Here is a 26944-nt window from a genome sequence, read left to right as displayed (position 1 = left end):
ACAAGCGCTGCTCCTGCTCCTACAAGCGCTGCTCCTGCTCCGACAAGCGCTGCTCCTGCTCCTACAAGCGCTGCTCCTGCTCCGACAACCGCTGCTCCTGCTCCGACAACCGCTGCTCCTGCTCCTACAACCGCTGCTCCTGCTCCTACAACCGCTGCTCCTGCTCCTACAACCGCTGCTCCTGCCCCTACATCCGCTGCTCCTGCTCCTACAACCTCTGCTCCTGCTCCTACAACCGCTGCTCCTGCTCCTACTACAACCGCTGCTCCTGCTCCTACTACAACTGCTGCTCCTGCTCCTACTCCAACCACTGCTCCTGCTACTACTACAACAAATGCTCCTGCTCCTACTACAACCACTGCTTCTGCTCCTACTACAACCACTGCTCCTGCTCCTACAACCGCTGCTCCTGCCACTGCTCCTGCTCCTACAACCTCTGCTCCTGCTCCTACGACCGCTGTTCCTGCTCCTACGACCGCTGCTCCTACTACAACCACTGCTCCTGTTCCTACTACAACCACTGCTCCTGCTCCTACTACAACCAATGCTCCTGCTCCTACTACAACCACTGCTCATGCTCCTACTACAACCACTGTTCCTGCTCCTACTACAACCTCTGCTCCTGCTCCTACAACCACTGCTCCTGCTCCTACCGCTGCTCCTACTACAACCACTACTCCTGCTCCTACTACAACCACTGCTCCTGCTACTACTACAACCACTGCTCCTGCTCCTACTACAACCACTGCTCCTGCTCCTACTACAACAGCTGCTCCTACTACAACCGCTGCTCCTGCTCCTACTACAACCACTACTCCTGCTCCTACTACAACCACTGCTCCTGCTACTACTACAACCACTGCTCCTGCTCCTACTACAACCACTGCTCCTGCTCCTACAACCGCTGCTCCTGCCACTGCTCCTGCTCCTACAACCTCTGCTCCTGCTCCTACGACCGCTGTTCCTGCTCCTACGACCGCTGCTCCTACTACAACCACTGCTCCTGTTCCTACTACAACCACTGCTCCTGCTCCTACTACAACCAATGCTCCTGCTCCTACTACAACCACTGCTCATGCTCCTACTACAACCACTGTTCCTGCTCCTACTACAACCTCTGCTCCTGCTCCTACAACCACTGCTCCTGCTCCTACCGCTGCTCCTACTACAACCACTACTCCTGCTCCTACTACAACCACTGCTCCTGCTACTACTACAACCACTGCTCCTGCTCCTACTACAACCACTGCTCCTGCTCCTACTACAACCGCTGCTCCTACTACAACCGCTGCTCCTGCTCCTACTACAACCGCTGCTCCTGCTCCTACTACAACCGCTGCTCCTGCTCCTACTACAACCGCTGCTCCTGCTCCTACTCCAACAACTGCTCCTGCTCCTACTCCAACAACTGCTCCTGCTCCTACTATAACCAATGCTCCTGCTCCTACTACAACCACTGCTTCTGCTCCTACTACAACCACTGCTCCTGCTCCTACATCCGCTGCTCCTGCTCCGACAATCGCTGCTCCTGCTCCTACAACCGCTGCTCCTGCTCCAACCGCTGCTCCTACTGCAAACACTGCTCCTGCTCCTACTACAACCGCTGCTCCTGCTCCTACTCCAAACACTGCTCCTGCTCCTACTATAACCAATGCTCCTGCTCCTACTACAACCGCTGCTCCTGCTCCTACTACAACCGCTGCTCCTGCTCCTACTACAACCACTGCTCCTGCTCCTACTACAACAAATGCTCCTGCTTCTATTACAACCATTGCTCCTGCTCCTACTACAACCTCTGCTCCTGCTCCTACAACCGCTGCTCCTGCTCCTACCGCTGCTCCTACTACAACCACTGCTCCTGCTTCTACTACAAACACTGCTCCTGCTCTTAATACAACCACTGCTCCTGCTCCTACTACAACCTCTGCTCCTGCTCCTACAACCGCTGCTCCTGCTCCTACCGCTGCTCCTACTACAGCCGCTGCTCCTGCTCCTACAACCGCTGCTCCTGTTCCTACTACAACCGCTGCTCCAACTACAACCACTGCTCCTACTACAACCAGTGCTCCTGCTCCTACTGCAACCATTGCTCCTGCTCCTACTACAACTGCTGCTCCTGCTCCTACTACAACTGCGGCTCCTGCTCCTTCTAAAACTGCTGCTCCTGCTCCTACTACAACCGCTGCTCCTGCTCCTACTACAACCGCTGCTCCTGCTCCTACTACAACCGCTGCTACTGCTCCTACTATAACCAATGCTCCTGCTCCTACTATAACCAATGCTCCTGCTCCTACTACAACCACTGCTTCTGCTCCTAATACAACCACTGCTCCTGCTCCTACAACCGCTGCTCCTGCTCCGACAATCACTGCTCCTGCTCCTACAACCGCTGCTCCTGCTCCTACCGCTGCTCCTACTACAAACACTGCTCCTGCTCCTACTGCAAACACTGCTCCTTCTCCTACTACAAACACTGCTCCTGCTCCTACTACAAACACTGCTCCTGCACCTACTACAATCGCTGCTCCTGCTCCTACTACAACCGCTGCTCCTGCTCCTACTACAAACGCTGCTCCTGCTCCTACAACAACCGCTGCTCCTGCTCCTACAACCGCTGCTCCTGCTCCTACAACCGCTCCTACTACAACCACTGCTCCTGCTTCGACTACAAACACTGCTCCTGCTCCTAATACAACCACTGCTCCCGCTCCTACAACAACCACTGCTCCTGCTTCTACAACCGCTGCTCCTGCTCCTACCGCTGCTCCTACTACAGCCGCTGCTCCTGCTCCTACAACCGCTGCTCCTGTTCCTACTACGACCGCTGCTCCCACTACAACCACTGCTCCTACTACAACCAGTGCTCCTGCTCCTACTACAACCATTGCTCCTGCTCCTACTACAACCACTGCTCCTGCTCCTACTACAACCACTGCTCCTGCTCCTACTACAACCACTGCTCCTGCTCCTACAACCGCTGCTCCTGCCACTGCTCCTGCTCCTACAACCTCTGCTCCTGCTCCTACGACCGCTGCTCCTGCTCCTACGACCGCTGCTCCTACTACAACCACTGCTCCTGTTCCTACTACAACCAATGCTCCTGCTCCTACTACAACCACTGCTTCTGCTCCTACTACAACCACTGCTCCTGCTCCTACAACCGCTGATCCTGCTCCGACAATCGCTGCTCCTGCTCCTACAACCTCTGCTCCTGCTCCTACGACCGCTGCTCCTGCTCCTACGACCGCTGCTCCTAATACAACCACTGCTCCTGTTCCTACTACAACAACTGCTCCTGCTCCTACTACAACCACTGCTCCTGCTCCTACTACAACCACTGCTCCTGCTCCTACTACAACCACTGCTCCTGCTCCTACTACAACCACTGCTCCTGCTCCTACAACCGCTGCTCCTACTACAAACGCTGCTCCTGCTCCTACAAGCGCTGCTCCTGCTCCTACAAGCGCTGCTCCTTCTCCGACAACCGCTGCTCCTGCTCCTACAACCGCTGCTCCTGCTCCTACAACCGCTGCTCCTGCTCCTACAACCGCTGCTCCTGCTCCTACAACCTCTGATCCTGCTCCTACAACCGCTGCTCCTGCTCCTACTACAACCGCTGCTCCTACTACAACCGCTGCTCCTGCTCCTACTCCAACCACTGCTCCTGCTCCTACTACAACCAATGCTCCTGATCCTACTACAACCACTGCTCCTGCTCCTACTACAAACACTGCTCCTGCTCCTACTACAAACACTGCTCCTGCTCCTACTACAAACACTGCTCCTGCTCCTACAACCACTGCTCCTGCTCCTACTACAACCACTGCTCCTGCTCCTACTACAACCGCTGCTCCTGCTCCTACTACAATCGCTGCTCCTGCTCCTACTACAACCGCTGCTCCTGCTCCTACTACAACCGCTGCTCCTGCTCCTACTACAACCACTGCTCCTGCTCCTACTACAACCACTGCTCCTGCTCCTACTCCAACCACTGCTCCTGCTCCTACTACAACCAATGCTCCTGATCCAACTACAACCACTGCTCCTGCTCCTACAACCACTGCTCCTGCTCCTACTACAACCACTGCTCCTGCTCCTACTACAACCGCTGCTCCTGCTCCTACTACAATCGCTGCTCCTGCTCCTACTACAACCGCTGCTCCTGCTCCTACTACAACCACTGCTCCTGCTCCTACTACAACCACTGCTCCTACTACAACCACTGCTCCTGCTCCTACTACAACCACTGCCCCTGCTCCTACTACAACCACTGCTCCTGCTCCTACTACAATCGCTGCTCCTGCTCCTACTACAACCGCTGCTCCTGCTCCTACTACAACCGCTGCTCCTGCTCCTACTACAACCACTGCTCCTGCTCCTACTACAACCACTGCTCCTGCTCCTACTCCAACCACTGCTCCTGCTCCTACTACAACCAATGCTCCTGATCCAACTACAACCACTGCTCCTGCTCCTACAACCACTGCTCCTGCTCCTACTACAACCACTGCTCCTGCTCCTACTACAACCGCTGCTCCTGCTCCTACTACAATCGCTGCTCCTGCTCCTACTACAACCGCTGCTCCTGCTCCTACTACAACCACTGCTCCTGCTCCTACTACAACCACTGCTCCTACTACAACCACTGCTCCTGCTCCTACTACAACCACTGCCCCTGCTCCTACTACAACCACTGCTCCTGCTCCTACTTCAACCACTGCTCCTGCTCCTACTACAACCACTGCTCCTGCTCCTACTACAACCACTGCTCCTGCTCCTACTACAACCACTGCTCCTACTACAACCACTGCTCTTGCTCCTACTACAACCGCTGCTCCTGCTCCTACTACAACTGCTTCTCCTACTACAACCACTGTTCCTGCTCCTACTACATCCACTGCTCCTGCTCCTACTACAACCGCTGCTCCTGCTCCTACTACAACTGCTGCTCCTGCTACTACTACAACCGCTGCTCCTGCTCCTACTACAACCGCTGCTCCTGCTCCTACTACAACCGCTGCTCCTGCTCCTACTACAACCGCTGCTCCTGCTCCTACTACAACCGCTGCTCCTGCTCCTACTACAACCACTGCTCCTGCTCCTACTACAACTACTGCTCCTGCTCCTGCTCCTACTACAACCACTGCTCCTGATCCTACTACAACCACTGCTCCTGCTCCTACTACAAACACTGCTCCTGCTCCTACTACAACCACTGCTCCTGCTCCTACTACAACCGCTGCTCCTGCTCCTACAACCGCTGCTCCTGCTCCTACCGCTGCTCCTACTACAACCGCTGCTCCTGCTCCTACAAGCGCTGCTCCTGCTCCGACAACCGCTGCTCCTGCTCCTACAACCACTGCTCCTGCTCCTACTACAACCACTGCTCCTGCTCCTACTACAACCACTGCTCCTGCTCCTACTACAACCGCTGCTCCTGCTCCTACAACCGCTGCTCCTGCTCCTACCGCTGCTCCTACTACAACCGCTGCTCCTGCTCCTACAAGCGCTGCTCCTGCTCCGACAACCGCTGCTCCTGCTCCTACAACCACTGCTCCTGCTCCTACTACAACCACTGCTCCTGCTCCTACTACAACCGCTGCTCCTGCTCCTACTACAATCGCTGCTCCTGCTCCTACTACAACCGCTGCTCCTGCTCCTACTACAACCACTGCTCCTGCTCCTACTACAACCACTGCTCCTACTACAACCACTGCTCCTGCTCCTACTACAACCACTGCCCCTGCTCCTACTACAACCACTGCTCCTGCTCCTACTACAATCGCTGCTCCTGCTCCTACTACAACCGCTGCTCCTGCTCCTACTACAACCGCTGCTCCTGCTCCTACTACAACCACTGCTCCTGCTCCTACTACAACCACTGCTCCTGCTCCTACTCCAACCACTGCTCCTGCTCCTACTACAACCAATGCTCCTGATCCAACTACAACCACTGCTCCTGCTCCTACAACCACTGCTCCTGCTCCTACTACAACCACTGCTCCTGCTCCTACTACAACCGCTGCTCCTGCTCCTACTACAATCGCTGCTCCTGCTCCTACTACAACCGCTGCTCCTGCTCCTACTACAACCACTGCTCCTGCTCCTACTACAACCACTGCTCCTACTACAACCACTGCTCCTGCTCCTACTACAACCACTGCCCCTGCTCCTACTACAACCACTGCTCCTGCTCCTACTTCAACCACTGCTCCTGCTCCTACTACAACCACTGCTCCTGCTCCTACTACAACCACTGCTCCTGCTCCTACTACAACCACTGCTCCTACTACAACCACTGCTCTTGCTCCTACTACAACCGCTGCTCCTGCTCCTACTACAACTGCTTCTCCTACTACAACCACTGTTCCTGCTCCTACTACATCCACTGCTCCTGCTCCTACTACAACCGCTGCTCCTGCTCCTACTACAACTGCTGCTCCTGCTACTACTACAACCGCTGCTCCTGCTCCTACTACAACCGCTGCTCCTGCTCCTACTACAACCGCTGCTCCTGCTCCTACTACAACCGCTGCTCCTGCTCCTACTACAACCGCTGCTCCTGCTCCTACTACAACCACTGCTCCTGCTCCTACTACAACTACTGCTCCTGCTCCTGCTCCTACTACAACCACTGCTCCTGATCCTACTACAACCACTGCTCCTGCTCCTACTACAAACACTGCTCCTGCTCCTACTACAACCACTGCTCCTGCTCCTACTACAACCGCTGCTCCTGCTCCTACAACCGCTGCTCCTGCTCCTACCGCTGCTCCTACTACAACCGCTGCTCCTGCTCCTACAAGCGCTGCTCCTGCTCCGACAACCGCTGCTCCTGCTCCTACAACCGCTGCTCCTGCTCCTACAACCGATGCTCCTGCTCCTACAACCTCTGATCCTGCTCCTACAACCGCTGCTCCTGCTCCTACAACCGCTGCTCCTGCTCCTACTACAACCGCTGCTCCTGCTCTTACTACAACCGCTGCTCCTGCTCCTACTCCAACCACTGCTCCTGCTCCTACTACAACCAATGCTCCTGATCCTACTACAACCACTGCTCCTGCTCCTACTACAAACACTGCTCCTGCTCCTACTACAAACACTGCTCCTGCTCCTACTACAAACACTGCTCCTGCTCCTACTACAACCGCTGTTCCTGCTCCTACTACAACCGCTGCTCCTGCTCCTACTACAACCGCTGCTCCTGCTCCTACTACAACCGCTGCTCCTGCTCCTACTACAACCACTGCTCCTGCTCCTACTACAACCACTACTCCTTCTCCTCCTACAACCACTGCTCCTGCTCCTACTACAACTACTGCTCCTGCTCCTGCTCCTACTACAACCACTGCTCCTGATCCTACTACAACCACTGCTCCTGCTCCTACTACAACTGCTGCTCCTACTACAACCACTATTCCTGCTCCTACTACAACCATTGCTCCTGCTCCTACTACAACCACTGCTCCTGCTCCTACCGCTGCTCCTACTACAACCTCTGCTCCTACTACAACCACTGCTCCTACTACAGCCGCTGTTTCTGCTCCTACCGCTGCTCCTACTACAACCACTGCTCCTACAACAGCAGCACATGTCCCACCCACCACACCAAGTGGCAGACCAGCAACCAGAGCATCTCTGTTGTGTTCTGTGGTGCCTCCTCTGCTCTACACCTCGTGGTTCTAAGCGGTGCAACCCCCTGGCCCGGAGCTTGTATTGCTCAGGCTAAATAGACTGACTGGCTATGAATGAAACCAAAGCTAATGAGCAAAGCAAATATGTATCTGGAAGTATGGATTTTTCTCTACTGGAACACCAGTCATTGACATTTCATGATAGAGGTTAAACTTTGCATATGGACATATTAGGAGAGAAGCAAGTTGTTCTTAAACTTGAATTTGTTGTAAACAGTCACCAAAGGGTCAATTTTTTTGCGCAGATATTTGTTGCCGGTTTTAGGAACTTGCCTCCACTGCCCTTTTAGACCATTTTTGTCTGCTTGTTTTTTGAATGCACTGGTTAGAAGGAATGAACGTTGTAGAAAATATACTTCATTGTAATCCAATTTTTATTTTCATAAAAGTATGTATGGAAGTACACTTCAAATTAAAGTACACTTGAAGGTGTGACTTTACTGTAACATTAGACATTATGAGCATTAGCAATAGGACAAAGTTTGATTTTCTTGCATTACCGTGCAGGAATGAGACATAGAGCAATACAGATGTAGGATCTTTATTTGATCCCCGTGTTGAAGGAGAACTTTCCTGCAATGCAGGGAATGTAATGTTTAAAAAGACTTCTGAAGTTTGTAATTTTCACTTGATTTCAGACTTGATTTTCCTTACGAAAATGTATCAACCGCTACAATATTTGGTATTAATTATAATCCACATAACATTTCACATATCCAGTTGATGCAGGATTGTTTTCCTGCTGTAGCAAACTGGCTCAAATTAAGATCCTACATCTGTCTACTGTAAATACTCAAATGTGAATAGTAATGTGTAGGTTGAGCTAATGTGAAATTGTACACAAAACTCATTCCTTTAGTCTTCAGATCGACAGATAGCCAGCAGTGCTTGTAGGTGATCACCTTTGAATTGTTTCTGTTGAAAAACATTGGAACATAAAAAAATAAAAAATGTAATTAGTTTTATTGAAAGACTGTGCTGCTTGGTTGAGATACTGTAAATAGGTACTTTCATTGACATGCCTTTCTACTGTATTTGTTACAGGAAATAAATACATAGATTTTGTTGTTCATTCCTCAAACAGGTGTGCAGCTGGCATGCAGATAAGTGTGTGTACATGTGGGAGTCTAAATGTGCATTACATCTGGTGGGTGGGTACACACAGTGGTGTAGTGGTGCCTGGAGAAATGGGCATACTCTAATTCTGCCCCAAATGGCCAGCCCGGTGAAGGAAAGGCACCCTGTGTGAGAAAAAAATATACTTTGTCCTATATTTCTTTCAGGTTTTCACTCTCACAAATTGGATGTTAAGAGACTGGTAGACCATCCTTGCACGGTCATCACTAGTTAACACAGCCACAAAGTCATTATTACTCCATCCTTCTATTTTCAAACTATATATGCCCATATTGGACTTACTTTCTAATTATTCTAATTTCTAAATCTTTTTTTTTTCAATTTAAAGTTTTATTAAGTTTTCTTGTTTTTCAATCAATCAACCAACAAAACACATTCCACATTCACATATGTGACAGGCTTAAAAAAAAAAAAGTAAAAAAATAATAATACATTTGAAAAAATTAAAATAAAATTAAAATGAATGATAAAGTCAAATAAAAACATTTATTTTTCTTAATCTATTTATTTTCCTTGGTGCATATATATATACGTACATACATACGTACGTACGCACGCACGCACGCACGCACGCACGCACGCGCGCGCACACACACACACACACACACACACACACACACACACACACACACACACACACACACACATACATACATACATACATACATACACGCACACGTACTCAAAAACTAAATTAAAATAAAAACACAAAAAAACATAACACTTGCAGCAGCACTATCAAGGTTCTTATCAGCTATTTCTAGCATTCGCTGAGACGACGGGCCAATAATTCGTTTTTAGGTTTTACAGTACCTTACACAACATGTATCTGCACATTTCCCTCGTCACCCCGTTCACTCTGTCCAGTTTGAAATATAGTTGAATAGTGGAGACCAGAGTCTATCAAACTTGGGCTGTCTCTTGTGGAGGTCATAAGTGAGCTTTTCAAGAGGAAGAAAGTCAACAATCTGGTCAATCCACATTTTAAATGTAGAAGGGGTATTCGAGGCCCACAATAGAAGAATACATTTCTTAGCAAAGTATGTAATAGTCATAAGCAAATTTTCTCTGTCAGGATCAAGAACAAAGTCCTGCTGGGCATGAAGAAGATAGATACACAGGGTCATATCAAACTGTACCTCTAGTATTTTCTGTGCAGCAGTATGTACAGATTGCCAGAATCTGGCAATCTCTCTACAGCTCCAAAATACATGCATATATGTTCCACTTTCAGAGGTACATCTTTTACAGTTAGGAGACATATCTGTTTTCATTCTATGGAGTCTCAAAGGAGTATAATACAATTTGTACAAAAATTTGTAATTAGATTCTTTCATTTTTACACTGGTAGAGGAGCAGTATACCCTGTCGCAGACCTCCGCCCATAACTCATCACTGATAGTCAGACCAAGGTCCTTTTCCCAGATTATTTTCAAATGAGTAAAGGAGGAGCTTCCTTTCTCAGAAAGGAGTCTATAGATGTAAGATATTTAGCCTTTAATGGATTGTGCTGTGACAAGAAGGGTTTCAACTTCATTCACCTGAGTTCTAAACCTCCTCTTGGAGGTAAATGAGGAAATTACATGTCTAATTTGAAGATATTTTAAAAAATGGGATCTTAGCACATCGAATTCACTGCAGAGCTCTTGAAAGGATTTCAGTGTAGTGGTTTTCTGATGAAATAGGTCTGAAAAGGTCCTGATTCCTAGAGTATGCCAAAGATTAAAGTTGGCATCCCTCAGGGCTTTTGGCAAGTCTGGGTTGCCTACTATAGGCGAGTGAGAACATATTTGGGAGGAAATGCCCAGGTATTTCTTACAGTCCCTCCACGCTATTAGGGTGCTGTAAATCACAAAGGTTTTGGCTATGTTGCCCACTTCACTAAAGTTATTAATGAATATAATTGAGCTTAAGGGCAATGAACCACAGGATTGGGCTTCTATCTGAATCCACGTTGACTCTTGTCTGTTTGTAATCCATACAATTGAAGGGAGGGAAGGGCAAGACCACCCTTAGATTCAGGTTTTGATAGAGTGTAAAACTTGATCCTAGGTTTTTTATTGCCCCATATAAATTTGGTAATGCTTTGGTTAGTTGTTTTGAAGAAGGAAACTGGGAGATAGCATGGGAGCATCTGAAATAAGTAGTTCAGTCTAGGGAGGACGTTCATACGGATGACATTAATTCTTCCTACTAAGCTAATTGGGAGGGAGATCCAGGTTTGGAGATCGTTCTTGATTCGATCCAGGAGTGGAAGATAATTTTCCTTAAAAAGGCTATTCAGATCTGGTGTTATGAAGATCCCGAGGTATTGAAACCCCTGTGTTTTCCATTGGAAAGGACAAAGTGTCTTCATAGAGCTGGTGAGTGTAATATTGAGAGGGCAGACAGTGGATTTGTTAAAATTGATCTTATAACCTGAAAACTTGCCATACTGAGCAATTGTGTCTAAAAAGAGAGGGAGAGATTTCTCAGGGTTGGATATGTAGAGCAAGACATCATCCGCGTAAAGCGAAATCTTGTGCTGCAGGCCGCCTGCAGAAACACCCATAATACTTGGATTGCTCCTTATCAGCTCTGCCAGAGGCTCCGCCCCCAACAAGTAGAGCAGAGGTGACAGCGAGCACCCCTGTCTTGTGCCTCGTTCCAGAGGGAATCTGTCAGAGTTCAGTCCATAAGTAGTCACCATGGCATTTGGATGAGAGTATAGTGATTTGATCCAATTAATGAAATCTGGGCCTATATTGAACTTTTCTAAGACTGAAAACAGATAGCTCCACTCCATCCTGTCAAACGCCTTCTCAGCATCCAGTGAAGCCAGCAGGACAGGGGTCCTCTGTGTGTTTACTTGATCAATAATATCAAAAAGACGGTGAATGTTATCAGAAGATTATCTGTTTTATTATTTTGGGAAGAAGAGTGTTTAGTCTTTTGGCGAGCAATTTGGTAATTATTTCATAGTCAAAATCCAACAAGCTTATGGGCCGGAAGGACGAGCAGGATAGGGGGTCCTTGTCCTTTTTTAGCAACACTGTAATGCGAGCTGTGTGCATTGAGTCTGGGAGAACAAAAATCCTCCAGCAATGGCATGAAGATAGGGCTGAGCTGGGGCCAAAAAGCTTTGTAGAACTCTCTGGGGAATCCATCTGGGCCTGGGGACTTATTAGGTGGCATGGAGGTAATTGCCTTCAGGATCTCCTCAGGAGTGAAGGGGGAGTTGAGATCTTCTTGGTCGGTCTCTGATAGTTTAGGTAGCGAGATTCCCTCTAGGAAAGAGTGGAGTTCTGCCTCCGTGTGTTTTCTCTCAGAGGTATATAGTTTGCAGTAAAAATCATGAAAAGTTCAAATCTTTTTTGGGTCATATGTGACCTCATCCTCTGCTGTTCGGATAGCCATGATTGTACGCTCTGACTACTCCTTTTTTAATTGGTAAGCAAGCAATCTCCTGGGTCTATTGCTATACTCATGGTATTTCTGTTTAGAAAATAAACCTTTTTTTATCTCCCGAGTATAGTCCAAATTCAGATTGGCTTTGGCTGCTTTAAGTTGACTCCAGGAGATGCTGTCTAGGGATTGTTTATGTATTTTTTCACAGCATTCCAGCTCCCTCTCAAGATCTAGCCTGTGTGCTTCCATTGCTTTTTTCTTAGAGGAAGCATATGCAATTAGATGACCTCAGTGTGGCTTTGGCAGCGTCCCACATTGTGACCGGAGAAACAGGAGAATCTTTGTTGTCTTGTGTGTAGTTGTCTATCCATGTAGTTACCAATGTATGGAACGCTTCGTTAGATAACATGGAGGTGTTGAATTTCCAGCTCTTTTACCTCGGGATGTTTTTGCAGAGGTCAAAGCGGAGGTGGACAAAGGCGTGATCTGAAAGTGCTATGGGTCCGATTGTACAAGTGGCTGAATTTATGAAACTCTTTGGGATAAAAATGTAATCTATACGGGAGTAGGTGTTATGGACATTAGAGTAGTATGTATAGTCCATAGATGAGCTATTAGTCTCTCTCCAGATATCTATCAGTCCCATCTCTTTAGTAAGAGAGTTCAACATATTTGCAGATCTAGGATTTGTGGTGGGGACTTGAGATGATTTGTCTAGGGTTGGGTTAAGGGTACAATTAAAATCTCCGGCCACCACGCCAAAGGAGACACAATGCTCATTGAACAGGGTTATAATTTTTGACATGAAGGCAGGAGTATCTGTGTTAGGGGCGTATATGTTTAATATAGTAATTGGTTGACCATATAGTGACCCAGTTATCAAAATAAATCTCCCCTCCGGATCAGATATATTATTATTATTATTAGATATGTTTTTGTCAATTATGAATGGAACATTTTTATGGATAAGTATGGCTGTGCCTCTACTGTTTGATTTGAAAGATGAGAAATACACCTGTCCCACCCAAGCTCTGCGGATTTGGCATGTTCAGCATCACAAAGGTGTGTCTATTGTAATAGCGCGATGTGTGCTTTTTCCTTTTTTAGAGCACATAGTATCTTTTTTCGTTTTATTGCATGCCCTAGACCATGGCAGGTCCATGTCAATAGATTTAAGGTACTAGTCATCGTCATCGAGCAGTAATCGAACTTTAGCGCAAGTCATCGCTGGGTAAAGTGGATAGTAATTACAGCTGCGTTCACATAAAAGGAAAATAAATGGTGTACATAAAATAATAATCTCTGAACACCCCAGCCGAGTTCCCAAACAACTCGACACATCCCGTTGGATCTATTACCCCCCCGCTCAGTCTCAATTATGTGTTCCCGAATAAAACAAAAACCGGGAACAGTTAGCAACGCACGTCTCCCTCTCCCCACCAAAGAAATGCCTCATCCTCTCCACCCCGCATTGAGTAAATGACACAGTTGCCCTCGTCCAGACCACAGTAAAAGAGGGGAGAAAAATAAAATCAATAGCCCAGCCTACATATACCTCCCCCAAGGGACACGGGGAACCCCAAGTAATAATAGCAACAAAAAAACAGGGAAATAAAAGTAGGCTGAAACATTAGTAGGCCTAGGTTAGGCTATACAGCCCATCCCTCTCAGTTAAAGGCTAATTTCTAATTCTAATGCTTTTCTTTCTAAAACAAGGACATTTCTAAGTGACTCCAAACTTTTGAACGGTAGCGTATATCAGACATAATTTATGACAACAACATTTCACTTTGCCATTAACCTGAACATATTTCAGATGTATCTTAAAGAAATAAAAACCAGTTCCATATTACTTGACACACTTTCCATCTACACTTCACTGCCTGGTGATTGCAATACAATCGACTGTGATTTTGTGGAATGATTTATCATCCTCGTCCTGGAGAACAACACATGGTCCACAGAAGGCTCTGATGAACGACCAGGTGCAGCAATTAGTTGAGGAAGACATTAAAGAACACAAAAATACATATACAACAAGAAATGAAGACAAGTATAAATAAACAGAAATGATAAAATATGTTATAAGGAAAACTAAATAAAAGACCTAGTTAATATAACCTATAATAAATCACAATGTCTGTTTAGATTTGCTCTGGGATGCAATAGGGATGCTAGGATGCTCTAGCACAGGGATGTCCATCCCTGTTCCTGGAGAGCTACCCTCCTGTAGGTTTTCACTCCAACCCCACTTGTAACTAACCTGATTCAGCTTCTCAACCAGCTAATTATTAGAATCAGGTAATCTAGATGAGAGATGGAGTCAAAACCTACAGGACGGTAGCTCTCCAGGAACAGGGATGGACAGCCCTGCTCTAGTGTGATGACATCATTGGAGAAGTTTGCATCAGAACAGGGAGTGCAACTGGGGAGGAAATTGAGCTGAAGCGTAGTTCTTCGGCTGGAGGCACAGCAGCCGTGTGGATCTGTGCCAAACTGCTACAGTAAGTGAATCTTTTTTTAAATTTGAAATCATATTACTCTCTGATATGAAAGATAAGAGGCATATCAGCATATGTTGTTTTTTTTACGGTTTGAAAGCAATGATTATTGACGTTTCTAAATGTAATACACAGCATCGGAATTGTACAGATGTAGGATCTTAATTGGAGCTAGTTTACTTCAGCAGGGAAATAATCCTGCAGCAACAGGAAATGTGAATTATTATGTGGATTATAATTCATGGTTATTTTTGTAGGGGTCTGAATTTCCAAAATGGTATTTAAAAACTTTAGAAGCCTTTTTAAAACATCAAATGAGTGATCAAATCAAATCAAAAAGTAAGCTCCTACATCTGTAGTTCACACGAAGTCAATAGTGGGCGATGTAAGACGGAGAAGAAGGGTTTGAGAGCTGCATTTGTGTAGGCTACTTTATGCATGATTTCTCTATTGTTCTACATAATATATTTTTTGATTGAACCTTTATTGTATCAGGGAGTCATATTGAGACCAAGATCTCTTTTACAGATGAGTCCTGAATTACAGAAAATACACACATCAAAATACAAATACAAAATGCAAGCAGGAAGAAGAAAAACGTCCATAAAAAAAACGAACACATTCATCAGTAATAACATCCTCAATCAGCTTTCTGAAATGCCCTCTAGGCACCAGAACCTCAAATTTAAGAACATTTGAAGATTGTTCCACAAATAAGGTGCAAGAAAACTCAAAGCTGATTTAACTCAGTAGAGACCAAATAGATTTCCAGAGTTAACCATCACCGAGACCGGGGGTGGTAACTCAGATGTATAAAGTTTAGTATTGCTGTTTGGTACAGTGGGAAAACACAGCAATGTATTAACCTATGTGACATCAAAGAGGGCCAACCAATGTTCTGGTAGAGAATGCATTGATGAGCACTAAAATTGTCTCCCGTAATATAATATATGATAAGGCGTGTACCTCTACTACAATACTTTGATACGCATCAGTGGGGATGAAGACGTGAGTATAGGCAATGCCCATTTTTTTTTAACGTGGATATACCTGCCTGTAGACCCCACTACACCACTGGGTACACATACAGTGTACATATGATTGTATATGTGTGTGTGTGTGTGTGTGTCCATGTGTATGTGTGTGCCTGACCTGTAGGGCTGTATAGAGTGAGGTGCCCGTCTGTCTGAGATAAGCCACTCTCACACACAGCAGATCCTCCTCACTGTGGGACACCATCACCCCCTGGACTATGGCTGCCTGGAGGGTACAAACAGAGTTTAACCAACCGAACACCCCCAAAGACAGACGGACTCATGTGTTCGGAACACGTTTACCTTCATGGTCTCCAGTCTCTGAGCCAGGTAGAGGTTTGGGCTCTGTATGCAACGCACTGTTATCAGAGAGAAAGGTTAGTGATCCTTTGTGTGTGAGTCCCTGCACATATTCACATACCTCTACTGTATGTACAGTGCACTCCGTGCTCTGCTGCTTGTGGGCACGTTTTCACCAGACATCCATTTCATTAGTAATGATGTAAGCATATGATGTAAGATAGATGTACACATGAAACACATGAAACACATGACACACACACACACACACACACACACACACACAGGGATGCACACCCACACACATGCACACACATTCCAGTGTTTTACCCAATGTTTTCAGCCCAAGTCTCACATCTCCACTGAATGCTTTCTCTATTGCTTTATCCACTGTCTCTTGCTTCTCACTCTCCAAATTGACGAACACTGCACGCACAACACAACAGTGTTACAGAAAGTTCAATCTAAAAAAAGGCCCACACACATGCATACACAGTAAAACCACACACACACACCTTTGTTAAGATGTTCAGAGTCTCTGGTAGTCAGAATGGTGATCCATGGTCCAGGATCAGCCTTCGCCTGATTGATAGCTTCAGCGAGAGCCTGGTCAGTCACAAGCACATACGATTAAACACACACACACACACACACACCACTCAAAAATGCATGGTGTAGTACACTCGTGCTTTACACACTGTACGTACCTCTGTGTCTCTTTGCACCATTCCTACTACCCTTTTCTTCTATTGAGTGTGAAGCAGTAGAGGAATAGAGGAAGAGAGTGGGATCAAGATCAGTATTTCTAAACATTTTTTATTATATTATTTGCCTTTTTAACCCTTGTGTTGTCTTAACTTCTTATGGCTGCAGGGGCAGTATTGAGTAGCTTGGATGAAAGGTGCCCACAGTAAACGGCCTGCTCCTCAGTCCCAGTTGCTAATACACCGTATATGCATAGTATTATTAGTATTGGATAGAAAACACTCTGACATTTCTAAAACTGTTTGAATGATGTCTGCGAGTATAACAGAACTCATATGGCAGGCAAAAACCTGAAAAGAAATCCAAACAGGACGTGGGAAATCTGAGGTTGGTTGATTTTCAACACAGCCCCTATTGAATACACAGTGGGATATGGATAAAGTTGCACTTCCTAGGGCTTCCATTGGATGTCAACCGTCTTTAGAAACTTGAATGAAGCTTATACTGTGTTGTAGAGCCCGGATGGGAGCTCTTTGGGTCAGTGGTCTGGCAGAGAGCCAGTTCCTGGTCACGTGCATTTCACATGATTAGCGACCTGCGTTCCATGGCTTCTCTACAGATATAGGAATTCTCCGGTTGGAACTTTATTGAAGATTTAAGATAACAATATCCTAAAGATTGATTCTATACTTAGTTTGACAAGTTTCTTCGACCTGTAATATAACTTTTCATCCGACGTTCGTATGGACCTGCACGAGCGTTTGGATTTGTGTACTAAGCGCGCTAACAAAAGTAGCTACTTGGACATAAATAATGGACATTATCGAACAAATCAAGCAATTATTGTGGAACTGTGTTTCCTGGGAGTGCATTCTGATGAAGATCGTCAAAAGTAAGGGAATATTTATAATGTGATTTCTGATTTCTGTTGACTCCAACATGGCAGATAATTTTATTTATTTTCTGATCGCCATCTCAGATTATTGCAAGGTTTGGAATTTCCGTAAAGTTTTTTTTGAAATCTGACACAGCGGTTGCATTAAGGAGAGGTATATCTATATGTTCATGTCTAACAATTGTATTTATCGACATTTATAATGAGTATTTCTGTAAAATGATGTGGCTCTCTGCAATATCACCGGATGTTTTTGGAACTCGTGAACGTAACGCGCCAAGTTATACTGAGATTTTTTAAAATATGAACTTATCAAACAAAACATACATGTATTGTGTAACATGAAGTCCTTTGAGTGTCATCTGATGAAGATCATCAAAGGTTAGTGATTCATTTTATCTCTATTTGTACTTTTTGTGACTCCTCTCTTTGGCTGGAAAAATGGCAGGGTTTTTCTGTGGCTTGGCTCTGACCTAACAATCGTTTGTGGTGCTTTCACTGTAAAGCCTATTTGAAATCGGACACTGTGGTGGGATTAACAACAAGATTACCTTTAAAACGATATAAGATACATATATGTTTGAGGAATTTTAATTATGAGATTTCTGTTGTTTTGAATTTGGCGCCCTGCATTTTCACTGGCTGTTGTCATATCGATCCCGTTACGGGATTGCAGCCCTAAGAAGATTTATGGGTCAAAAATGACCAGCCACTATGTTTAAAAGCAGAGAGAACCCCCTCAATGATATTTTTCAACTTGAAATTTGATTGCTTTTCCGAGAGTGACCCCAACATTAAAAAATGTGAAACATTGCCTTTGTTCATATTTCCATGAAAGCTGTACACCACCAGGGTACAACGATTGTCTCAGGGCAGTTATAAAATCATTTGCACACCACAAAAACACACAAAAAACAAAACGCACACAACCAGCAGCTCCTGAAGAGGAAGATCTCCATGGTTGGCACAGTACTAAAAAACAAACCTGAGCTCCCCCCTGCACTCCTTGCAACAAGGGGGAGAGAGGCTTTCTCATCAAAGTTTGCCTTCACCCCCACCACCACTCTAGTATCTTAACGCCCTAAAAAGAAAAAAGAATGTGGTTGTCCTGGGCACACTGCACTAAACAGCTGAGATCAGTGATTGTGAGAAGAGGAAGCCAGACATCATCCTGGCCTACAACCACAACAAAGGAGGTGTGGACAACCTGGACAAGATGATTGGAACTTACAGCTGAAGGACTGCCCGCTGGCCTCTGGTGGTCATCTTCCATTATATCATTGATGTGTCCTCATGCAATGCCTTCATGATATGGAACAATATCAACCCTACCTGGATGCCTGATAAGTGGAACAAGTGGAGGGTGTTCCTGAAACAGCTGGGACAGGTACTTATAACCCCACACATTCAAAGAAGGGAGCACCTCCCCCGCAAAGCATCCTCTGCAGCGCTTGTGAAAGCTGTTCAGGGGGCTGAATCTTGTCCTTATCCACCTGAGGCTGCGGCTGGGGCAGGCAAGAGGAGGAGATGCCAATTCTGTCCCCCAAAGAAGGTCTGTAAAACAAATACTATGTGCTGCACATGTGAGAAATACATCTGCAAAGTCCATGCACACACACTTGCATACTGTCCTACATGTGCTAATTCGAGTTGATTGATTAATGTTCTTCACATTTTTGTTTTGTATCTATTATTTTATTCTTATTTATTGTTGTTGTTTATCCACCTTGTGGGTGGGGGCAATGGTTAAAAAATGGGAGTTGAATTCCTCATTGTACAGTATATAAGAATATATCACTATATTGCCAAAAAAGTTCAAGACTGTTATTGTTTCCCTTCAATAAAATGTATTCAAAACTACTTTCTGTACATTTCCGCTACTTTCTTAGGCTGTACAAGTGCTATATCTTGCTAAAAATGTATGTTTACACCTATGCAGTACCTTTAGCAATAATAATAAACCTCTACTTTAGTAAAGAAAACAATTATGACAGGTGTGTTGTAATAAAAACGAGTGGTGTCCACTGATTAAATGCACTTTCTGCATTGTGAAGAGGGAAAACCCAGGTATTCACAAAGTTTGTGATGAATGGACAGGTTGTTTCTTCATGCAAAATAGATTTGGGGTTTAAAATTCAATTAAGCTGCTTTATTTTAGGGGTTTATTGAAGGCGGGTCATTTGTTTACCCTTAGGGCAAGGGGAGTATACAGAGTGCTAAGACTACACAAGGGTTAAAATGCACATGTACAATTTAGTCATTTATCAGACAATCTTTTAGAGGATCTTCTAATAAGTGTAACATGTTGGTGTCTTACAACAAGGCTCCAGTGAAGAGGATTTCTGTCCCGGGAGAGGAGAGGGACAAAGGTTTACCTTGAGTAAGGCCAGGACGAGTTTGGCAAAGTCCCCACTGGTCTCCCCCTTCAGGTCCGTCTCCAGATCCTTATTATACTCTAAACACACACAAGTTATGGGGACGTTATTTGGCCTCTGAATACTTCATTAGAACATATCACAGTAGAACTGTATTGATGGAAGAGCAATTCTGCCATGCGGTGTTATGAAGGGATTGCAGCGATATAGATAATGACGTCTTTTGTAATATCCTTGAGGTGGTGTAACTTACGCTCCTTGTAGGTGGAGGTGATGTTGGCAAGCGCCTTGGGTGACCTGGTGCACAGAATCTCTAGCAAACCCTCCTCATCTGTGCCAATGCCCTGGATAGAATAAAAATACAATTTCTCATTTCAATTACTGTATGTTGCTCATCTGCACATTTACAGTATGTCTGATCAATGTTCCATGCACCTGCCCTCCCTCACAGACTTCACTAGGATGTATGATCAGGATCTTGGACTCATTTCAATCGATGAAGATAAAACTTTTGAAAGTGTGGCATGCCTATCTGTTTAGGAACATGGGTAGTGGGTTTAGATCATTGTCCTCTGGGGCTTCAGATATGGTAAATGTGGGGGGTGGGCTGAGCCGGCCAGTTCGAAGAGGGATTAGACAGGTGTGTCCACTCTCGAGTCAGCTCTACTGTCTAGCTATATAACCACTGCTGTGTAGGCTGAGGGAGAGGCTGTAGGTGATGGCAGTTCCGGGGACAGTAGGTAGGGTTCAGTTAAGTGCTGGCTTATGCTGATGATGTGGCAGTGTTTGTCAAGAGGGCGGGAGATGTGGAGGAGGTTAGCATGGCTTTTCTATTGTTTGAGGTGAACTGAGAGAAGAGGGAAGGGTTGGTTATGGGGAGATGGGCTAGAGCAGGATGTCCTCGACTTACTCGGGGGCGACAGTGGGCCAGAGAAATATATCCTAGACTTACTGGGGGAATAGAGTGGGGTAGAGCAGGATGTCCTAGACTTACTGGGGGGCGACAGTGGGCCAGAGCAATATATCCTAGACTTACTGGGGAGCTACAGTGGGCTAGAGCAGGATGTCCTAGACTTACTGGGGGGCGACAGTGGGCCAGAGCAGGATGTCTTAGACTTACTGGGGGGCGACAGTGGACCAGAGCAGGATGTCCTAGACTTACTGGGGGGCGACAGTGGGCCAGAGCAGGATGTCCTAGACTTACTGGGGAGCGACAGTGGGCCAGAGCAATATATCCTAGACTTACTGGGGGAATAGAGTGGGGTAGAGCAGGATGTCCTTGACTTACTGGGGAGCTACAGTGGGCCAGAGCAGGATGTCCTAGACTTACTGGGGGGCGACAGTGGGCCAGAGCAATATATCCTAGACTTACTGGGGGAATAGAGTGGGGTAGAGCAGGATGTCCTAGACTTACTGGGGAGCTACAGTGGGCCAGAGCAGGATGCCCTAGACTTACTGGGTGGCTACAGTGGGGCAGAGCAGGATGCCCTAGACTTACTGGGTGGCTACAGTGGGCCAGAGCAGGATGTCCTAGACTTACTGGGGTGCTACAGTGGGGCAGAGCAGGATGTCCTAGACTTACTGGGGAGCTACAGTGGGGCAGAGCAGGATGTCCTAGACTTACTGGGTGGCTACAGTGGGCCAGAGCAGGATGTCCTAGACTTACTGGGGGGCTACAGTGGGCCAGTGCACGATGTCCTAGACTTACTGGGGGCTACAGTGGGCCAGTGCAGGATGTCCTAGACTTACTGGGGGGCTACAGTGGGCCAGTGCAGGATGTCCTAGACTTACTGGGGGGCAACAGTGGGCCAGTGCAGGATGTCCTAGACTTACTGGGTGGCAACAGTGGGCCAGTGCAGGATGTCCTAGACTTACTCGGGAGCTACAGTGGGCCAGTGCAGGATATCCTAGACTTACTGGGGGGCTACAGTGGGCCAGTGCAGGATGTCCTAGACTTACTGGGTGGCAACAGTGGGCCAGTGCAGGATGTCCTAGACTTACTCGGGAGCTACAGTGGGCCAGTGCAGGATGTCCTAGACTTACTGGGGGGCTACAGTGGGCCAGTGCAGGATGTCCTAGACTTACTGGGGGGCTACAGTGGGCCAGTGCAGGATTTCCTAGACTTACTGGGGGGCTACAGTGGGGCAGAGCAGGATGTCCTAGACTTACTGGGGGGCTACAGTGGGCCAGTGCAGGATGTCCTAGACTTACTCGGGAGCTACAGTTGGCCAGTGCAGGATGTCCTAGACTTACTGGGGGGATACAGTGGGGCAGAGCAGGATGTCCTAGACCTACTGGGTGGCTACAGTGGGGCAGAGCAGGATGTCCTAGACTTACTGGGGGGATACAGTGGGGCAGAGCAGGATGTCCTAGACTTATTGGGGCAGTTAAAAATGTCAGTGTTGAAGACCAGAAAGTATGAGATGCAGCGGGTGGGATGTAAAGATCACAGAGCTTGGCTGACACTGAATAATGCTTACTGTGGTGAACCATCTGGGGGACCTTGTAGAGGTGTGGGGTTCTATGTACAGTGGACGACGAGGAGTGGCTTGGTTTGAACTGTTTATTACTGTTACAATGAATAAAGAGTGTACTAAAGTGATGTAAATTATTGGACTAATAAAGGTATTTGTTTTATTTAAAAAGTCTCTCTCTCTCTCTCTATCCCTCCCTTCCACCCTCTTTCTCCTGTCTCCATCTGTCCCACCATCCCTCACCTCCATGGCTTGTCTCAGACGATAGGCCTCAAACTGCAGTGGGGTCATCAGCAAGGCCAACAGCAAATTCTCCAACTCCCCAGACAGGGCCTTCTTCAGCCCAGAGGACAGCTCCTGGTTCAGGGGGACAACACATAGTCAGTGTGTCTGAACTATGGTCAGTTTGGAATTTTTAGCTGTAATGGCTGAGTTTAGGATTTGAAGTGGGTAACCATGTCCCAGTATTGTAGTTACTAGTTACCTTCTCAGTGATGGTTTTGAAGATCTGAGCGATGATTTGTCTTTGAGTATTGCTGCGGTTGGTCAGGATTTTTATCAGAGTAGGTGCATCTGTAATCAGACCGGTAAAGGAGATCTTGTTAAGAATTTTTTCAATAAAATAACGCAAATCATTTTTAATACCCAAGGGTAGAACAAAACGAGCCTTGAAGCCCATATGCTTTATAATCATTATGAGTTATGATGACTGAGGCTGTACCTTTCTGTTCCAGCGCAGCCTGAATGCTCAGAGCATCTCTCTTAGCATGGAAGTTAAGGAAGGGCCTTACAGTACCCAAGGTACCCCAGGACATCTCCTAGGAGAGGACCAGCGAAATAATGAGTGAGAGAGGAAGGTCAAGGCCAATGGAGGAGAGGATAGAGGGTGACGATAGGGGAAATAGACAGATATGGGGGTAGGGTAAGACAGAGAAAAGGCATTGGAAATGGGACAAAATAGAAGAGGGTGAAGAAAATAGTTAAGTGGAATTACAAGGAGATGAGAGGATGGGGGGGGTGAGAAAGGGGAGTGAGAAAGGGGAGTGAGAGAGAGCTCAGCAAAACAGTGACAAGATGAGGACTGTGAGGGAGAGAGAGGGGAGTGAAACCGAAATGTGCATTTTGCCTGGGTGGGCATTATCCTGAAGGTTTCACACGCTTCCATTTCACAATGGAGGATTGTAAGAATTCTAAACATACAATCGTCAACCATCGTGCAGGAAAAAGAGGCGGTAGGACAGGTAAGGCGAATGAAAAAGTGACACAACTAAGATGCAGAGATGTCGACAGATAAAGAAGAGATGAAAGATGGATAGACAAAGGGGACAGAGATTCCTAACACTCACGTAGGATGGCAAGTACTCCATGTCCATGTCTGAATTTCACCTACGAAAGAGGAAACGAGAAAGACCATTTAATACAACCACACCACTGTTTCATGCATGAATGAAGACATGTGAGGAATGAGGGAACGTGTCATTGCTGAAAACTCAGATTTGATCACCGAAGCAGTCATGAGCCATCATAAGTCAAATGAAATGCATTTGTTAAATGTTGTTAAATACATTTGAGTGCATTGATAGCCTTTATAGAAGTGTGTTTTACACAATCACCACCTGTAATTAAGGTTTATTAAGTCTAAAATGCTTTATAGTGTAGAAGGCACTATAAATGCATTAAATATGCCTTATATACAGGTGGTTCATAGAAAGTGTAACCAATGTCCTCTTTCTTATTTGTTGGCTTTTCTTTATATATATTTTTATTGTTATACTATTTTGATATTGATTACTGCACTGTTTGATAGAGCTTGCATTTCACTATACTTGTGTATGTGGCAATAAAACTTGAACTTAGCCCACATCATAAAAGTCTGAAATTCATAAAGGATGCCTGCCCAAAAAACAGAAACCACTCTAAAGTCACTCACATTTTTGTAATTTGGCAATATGGTCACTAATATACACACTCAGATAAATAATAATAGTACTAGTTCCTACCTGTGACAAAGACAACCAGTAGTCAGAACGAAAGGTGAGCAAGTAGCTAAACTGCCCTTACAACAACAAAACTGCCCTTACTGCACCCGCCTCCTTTTCTTCCACTCAAATTCCTCTTGCAAAAATATTATTTTTGAACCAATGAGAGCTCAGGACCCACACGCAGGTCATTGCCATTGGTCCATCAGATATCCATGGCAACTCTCGTAGATAACTAGGAAATGTCTAACATTCCTAGCTGAGGAGACATCTGGTTAAGGCCAAGAGACCCTTGAACATCTGCTGATGTCAAAAGGGCTTTATAAATACATTTGACTTGACATAGTTGACCATAAAAATGATAACTAATAACGGTCCATAATAGTAATAGGAGGGCTGGTTTGTTTTCATATACATATGGTATCTTTAAGCAGGGAATACTTTGATTGGGGTAAAGGAAGATGTCATGAATGGCATTATGAACAGCTGAGTTTAATCGAAGAATCTACACGATAAGTCACAAGATAACTAAGCTCACCATTCAACATACCAAACCAGCTCACAATCTAGGAGACTATTCCAGCGTTTCCCAAACTCCATCCTCGGGACCCACAGATGACCCAAGCTTGATGATTAGTTGACTATGTGAAATCAGCTGTGTAGTGCCAGAGCTAAAACCAAAACGTGCACCAAGTAAGGGAAACCCTGGCCTATTCAATCAGATCTGTTATCCGGGTGTCTGGGGTAAGTTCCTTCTTACAAAAGGTAAATGCCGCCTTTGAACGCTTATGAGGGTGAGGTTTTGTTCAGGGCAAGGAAGTTTTCCTCAACCTTTACCACAGAAACAAATTGTCCGGTTTTGACTGAATCGAATCAAAAGACTTTCCTTTGTGAGAGAATTGTAAAGAAGAAAGAACATGTATCAAATTCTGAAGACAATCCAGGTAAAACGAAGCCCAAATACATTTCAGGTGAATTCAGGACAATACTAAAACAGAAAACATCGGATTTGACCCTTCTATCCAATATGTTTATTAATTTAACTTCTAGCACCTGATTCTTAGCGTTGCCTCTTAACTTAAACAAGAGGGACTGAAACCTTCATGTTTAGAATGGATAGAGTTCAACAAAGAAGCAATGCAACACCCAGGACATGTGAAACCCCCTAAGATCAGATATCCATTCAACAGCTCTGACCTTGTTCCTTCCGTTTAACATTACAGAGAGCGAGAGAGACAACATTCTACTTCTCTCTGTATTTCCACGTGACTCAGTCAAAGATTATTGGACTTGAAATGAGAGAGGGAGACAGAGGGAGAGAGAGCGACACAGAGGGGATGGTGTGTTGGAGGCGGCTCCAAAGTAAAGAGACGCATATTTACAGCCACATGAAACAAGCTGGTGATTTACAATGACATTTACACATTATTACTGATACATACATTTACACATTATTACTGATACATACATTTACACATTATTACTGATACATACATTTACACGTTATTACTGATACATACATTTACACATTATTACTGATACATATATTTACACATTATTACTGATACATACATTTACACATAATTACTGATACATACATTTACACATTATTACTGATAAGTACATTTACTAGACAAAGAGGCAGCTGGGTTTCCATTACAAATACAATGCTTACCTGGTTTGGTGAGGAACTTGGAAAGTTCCACTCTCTTCCTTACTGTGTCCACCTTGTGCCTAGGATATTGTCTGTACTCTGTTCCTGGAGCAGAGTGAAATGAGATATGTGGGTTTTACTGTGTGTGTGTCCACCTTGTGCCTAGGATATTGTCTGTACTCTGTTCCTGGAGCAGAGTGAAATGAGATATGTGGGTTTTACTGTGTGTGTGTCCACTGTCAACAATGGGACGTTTCTGTGTGTATCGGTTGGACGGATATGATGCACAATTGTTCCACTTTAGCTTGCCGGATATAAAAGTCACCATTTTAAAATGTATCCAGTATCATTCTGTCTTATCTCTATTGCCATTTAGTTCATTGTACTGTATGTATAAATGCAGGCTTGAGATGTGCCAATCTGTGAAGGATTTGACTACGAATAAATCCGATGCATTTAACCTGGATCTACAAGCATGTACTTATGCGTAGTATGTTCTGTACAGAGTAGGGTCACATACTATACTATCAGTTGACTTGTCTCGCTCTTAACAGTCCTGTATCTTGTACGCACATCACCATGGTATTCAGGACAACTTGCTCAGTGTTTCTAGATTATGTCTGTGTGGATCCTGATAGCCAATCTAGATGACGGTCAGACACAGTACCACTGCTCACCCCTCACCGTTTCTGTATTATAATAACATGTGAAAGCACTGGATGACACAATACATGGACAGCATACTGTAATTTATCTATAATTGAAGATCTACGAAAGAACAAGACATTTCAGATGAACAGCATTTCAAC

The 26944-nt window shown here is 45.6% G+C and overlaps 4 protein-coding genes across 5 annotated transcripts; 3 read left to right on the top strand and 1 right to left on the bottom strand.

Annotated features, from left to right (window-relative positions):
• Window positions 1–282: 282 nt before the first annotated feature.
• LOC135553333 (proteoglycan 4-like) lies at window positions 283–3575 on the top strand (the record flags this gene model as incomplete). Its single annotated transcript, XM_064985489.1, has 2 exons — window positions 283–1188; window positions 3444–3575. Coding segments are annotated over 2 exons (1038 nt in total), but the record flags the coding sequence as incomplete, so codon positions are not given.
• Window positions 3576–4338: 763 nt separating this feature from the next.
• LOC135552318 (proteoglycan 4-like) lies at window positions 4339–4917 on the top strand (the record flags this gene model as incomplete). Its single annotated transcript, XM_064983875.1, has 1 exon — window positions 4339–4917. A coding segment is annotated over one exon (579 nt), but the record flags the coding sequence as incomplete, so codon positions are not given.
• A 726-nt stretch (window positions 4918–5643) lies between these two features.
• On the top strand, window positions 5644–6896 carry LOC135553332 (proteoglycan 4-like; the record flags this gene model as incomplete). Its single annotated transcript, XM_064985488.1, has 2 exons — window positions 5644–6477; window positions 6807–6896. Coding segments are annotated over 2 exons (924 nt in total), but the record flags the coding sequence as incomplete, so codon positions are not given.
• Window positions 6897–8050: 1154 nt separating this feature from the next.
• Window positions 8051–26889, bottom strand: anxa14 (annexin A14). Of its 2 annotated transcripts, none has more exons than XM_064983871.1 (13): window positions 26157–26889; window positions 23849–23888; window positions 23224–23320; window positions 22987–23075; window positions 22746–22859; window positions 20282–20372; window positions 20029–20108; window positions 16761–16799; window positions 16569–16659; window positions 16384–16479; window positions 16057–16112; window positions 15872–15979; window positions 8051–8609 (listed from the first exon to the last, which is right to left on the bottom strand). In XM_064983871.1, the coding sequence occupies exons 2-13, from the start codon at window positions 23873–23875 to the stop codon at window positions 8550–8552; spliced, it is 948 nt and encodes a 315-aa protein (XP_064839943.1). In that variant the 5' UTR covers window positions 23876–23888; window positions 26157–26889; the 3' UTR covers window positions 8051–8549. The 2 variants fall into 2 exon arrangements, with proteins under 2 accessions (XP_064839943.1, XP_064839944.1); XM_064983872.1 differs by lacking the exon at window positions 26157–26889 and adding an exon at window positions 24503–24570.
• Window positions 26890–26944: the final 55 nt, after the last annotated feature.

The sequence above is a fragment of the Oncorhynchus masou genome, chromosome 13 (assembly GCF_036934945.1).
Source record: "Oncorhynchus masou masou isolate Uvic2021 chromosome 13, UVic_Omas_1.1, whole genome shotgun sequence".
NCBI lineage: Eukaryota > Metazoa > Chordata > Actinopteri > Salmoniformes > Salmonidae > Oncorhynchus > Oncorhynchus masou.
Note: the sequence above shows the minus strand (reverse complement) of the source record. Positions and strands in the feature narration are given on the sequence as shown.

Coding starts and splice junctions, on each gene's coding strand:
- anxa14 (XM_064983871.1), bottom strand. CDS start 23,875: ATGGACATGGAGTACTTGCCATCCTAC. Junction 22,860..22,986: donor TCAAAACCATCACTGAGAAG/GTAACTAGTAAC, acceptor CCCCTGAACCAG/GAGCTGTCCTCTGGGCTGAA. Junction 15,980..16,056: donor AGAGACTGGAGACCATGAAG/GTAAACGTGTTC, acceptor TGTACCCTCCAG/GCAGCCATAGTCCAGGGGGT.